At 66.7% G+C, this 2,082-nt stretch overlaps 1 protein-coding gene across 1 annotated transcript; it reads left to right on the forward strand.

The window, feature by feature from the left end:
• The first annotated feature begins 385 nt into the window (after positions 1-385).
• On the forward strand, positions 386-1,793 carry ASCL1 (achaete-scute family bHLH transcription factor 1). The gene has a single exon (XM_056117736.1). It carries the CDS (start codon positions 1,004-1,006, stop codon positions 1,787-1,789), a length of 786 nt encoding a protein of 261 aa, XP_055973711.1. The 5' UTR covers positions 386-1,003; the 3' UTR covers positions 1,790-1,793.
• Positions 1,794-2,082: the final 289 nt, after the last annotated feature.

Here is a 2,082-nt window from a genome sequence, read left to right on the forward strand (position 1 = left end):
AGCGCCGCCCCCCACCTTTCCAGAGCCACCCCCAGCTGCAGCCCGCCCCGAGCACGCCGCCTGTTTATTCAGCCGGGAGTCCGGCACGCGCCAGGCGCACGCACTGCAACAACAAACCCGGCTGAATGGAGAGTTTGCAAGGAGCGGGCTCCCGGAACGGGCGGGCGGGGGGTTGGGGGGGGGGAGGAGGGAGGGAGGAGGGGGGGAGTTTAGGGAGTTGGGTGGGAGGAGGAGGTGAGAGGAGGGGGGAGGGGGGGCCGCAGCCGCTCGCTGCAACAGCGGGGAGTGGGGTGCGAGGCGGGGCCAGGGCTGCGCGTGGGGCAGGGTGTCCCATTGAAAAGGCGGCCGCACTCCGGCCGCCCGGCACTCTCTCACTTCTGGCCAGGGAACGTGGAAGGCGCACCGACCGGGAGCTGGCCAAGGAGGGCGAGTGAAAGAAGGACATAAGAAAGGGGGGTTAAGCAAATGCTCATAATCATAACCATAATAAACCCGGCAGAGCCACGGTTGGAGAGACTGAGACTCCGCGCAAGAGAGCACTGCCCCAGGGGGCAGAAGAACCGGAGACCCAACGGCGCGCACTCACCACTGACGTTTGCTGCATCTGTGGCTTTTTAAACAAACAAGCAAACAAACAAACAAACCAAAAAAAAAAAAAGCCAACCGAGAAAACCGCTAGCGGCAGCCTCACACGCGAGCGCCACGCGAAGCTCCCGGAGCCAAAACCGCGACGGGAGGAGGGGGAGGGAGGAGCAGGAGCGTGGAGGGAGGAGGAACAGCTCGGGCACCTTCTTCGCTCCCATCCTGAGTAGTCTCCCGGGGGGCTCTCTTCTTTTTTCTTTTCTTTTCTTTCCTTCCCTCGGGGCTCCCTCTCCGTCTGTCCCCCGCTTTCCCTCTCTGTGCTCGCGCGCCCGAGTCCCGCGCGGTGTCCCCCCTCGCGCGCCCCACACCGCGCGCGGCCCCGGCTCGCTCCGATCCCGCGACTCCTTGGCCGGCGCAGTGCATGGAGAGCTCTGCCAAGATGGAAAGCGGCGGCGCCGGCCAGCAGCCCCAGCCGCAGCCGCAGCCTCCCTTCCTGCCGCCCGCCGCCTGCTTCTTTGCCACGGCCGCGGCGGCCGCAGCGGCGGCGGCGGCGGCCGCGGCGGCGCAGAGCGCGCAGCAACAGCAGCAGCAGCAGCAGCAGCAACAGCCGCCGCCGCCGCAGCAGCACCCACAGCAGCATCCACAGCAGCACCCGCCGCCGCCGCCGCCGCCGCCGCCGCCGGCGCCCCAGCTGAGCCCCGCCGGCGACAGCCAGCCCTCAGGGGGCGGTCACAAGTCGGCGCCCAAGCAAGTCAAGCGGCAGCGCTCGTCGTCGCCCGAACTGATGCGCTGCAAACGCCGGCTCAACTTCAGCGGCTTCGGCTACAGCCTGCCGCAGCAGCAGCCGGCCGCCGTGGCGCGCCGCAACGAGCGCGAGCGCAACCGCGTCAAGCTGGTCAACCTGGGCTTCGCCACCCTGCGCGAGCACGTCCCCAACGGCGCGGCCAACAAGAAGATGAGCAAGGTGGAGACGCTGCGCTCGGCCGTCGAGTACATCCGCGCGCTGCAGCAGCTGCTGGACGAGCATGACGCGGTGAGCGCCGCCTTCCAGGCGGGCGTCCTGTCGCCCACCATCTCCCCCAACTACTCCAACGACATGAACTCCATGGCCGGCTCGCCGGTCTCTTCTTACTCCTCGGACGAGGGCTCCTACGACCCTCTCAGCCCCGAGGAGCAAGAGCTGCTCGACTTCACCAACTGGTTCTGAGGGCGCTCGGGCCTGCTCAGGCCGGGTGCGAGTGGACTTGGGAGGCAGGTGAGTCGCCTGTTAGCGCGAACAGGTGTTTATTCTGGTCCGGGACCCCTTTTGCCCCGTCCTTTTAGTGATGATGGGGAGGGGGAGGGCGGTGTCTCCATGAGGGGCGTCGAGGGAGGCTTTAAAGGACTGTTTGTGTCTATCTCAAATTTGAATGTTTGGTTAGTTTCAACATTGACCTCGAGGGTGCCTTTGGGCAGTTCTCCTGGGGCCTCGAGGTAAGGGTCGGGTGGGGAGACGCTGGC

The sequence above is a fragment of the Sorex fumeus genome, unplaced genomic scaffold (genome assembly GCF_029834395.1).
Source record: "Sorex fumeus unplaced genomic scaffold, SorFum_2.1 ptg000003l, whole genome shotgun sequence".
NCBI classification, from domain to species: Eukaryota; Metazoa; Chordata; class Mammalia; order Eulipotyphla; family Soricidae; genus Sorex; species Sorex fumeus.

Bases quoted from the DNA above. Each gene is read 5' to 3' on its own strand.
- ASCL1 (XM_056117736.1), top strand. From the start codon at position 1,004: ATGGAGAGCTCTGCCAAGATGGAAAGCGGCGGCGCCGGCCAGCAGCCC.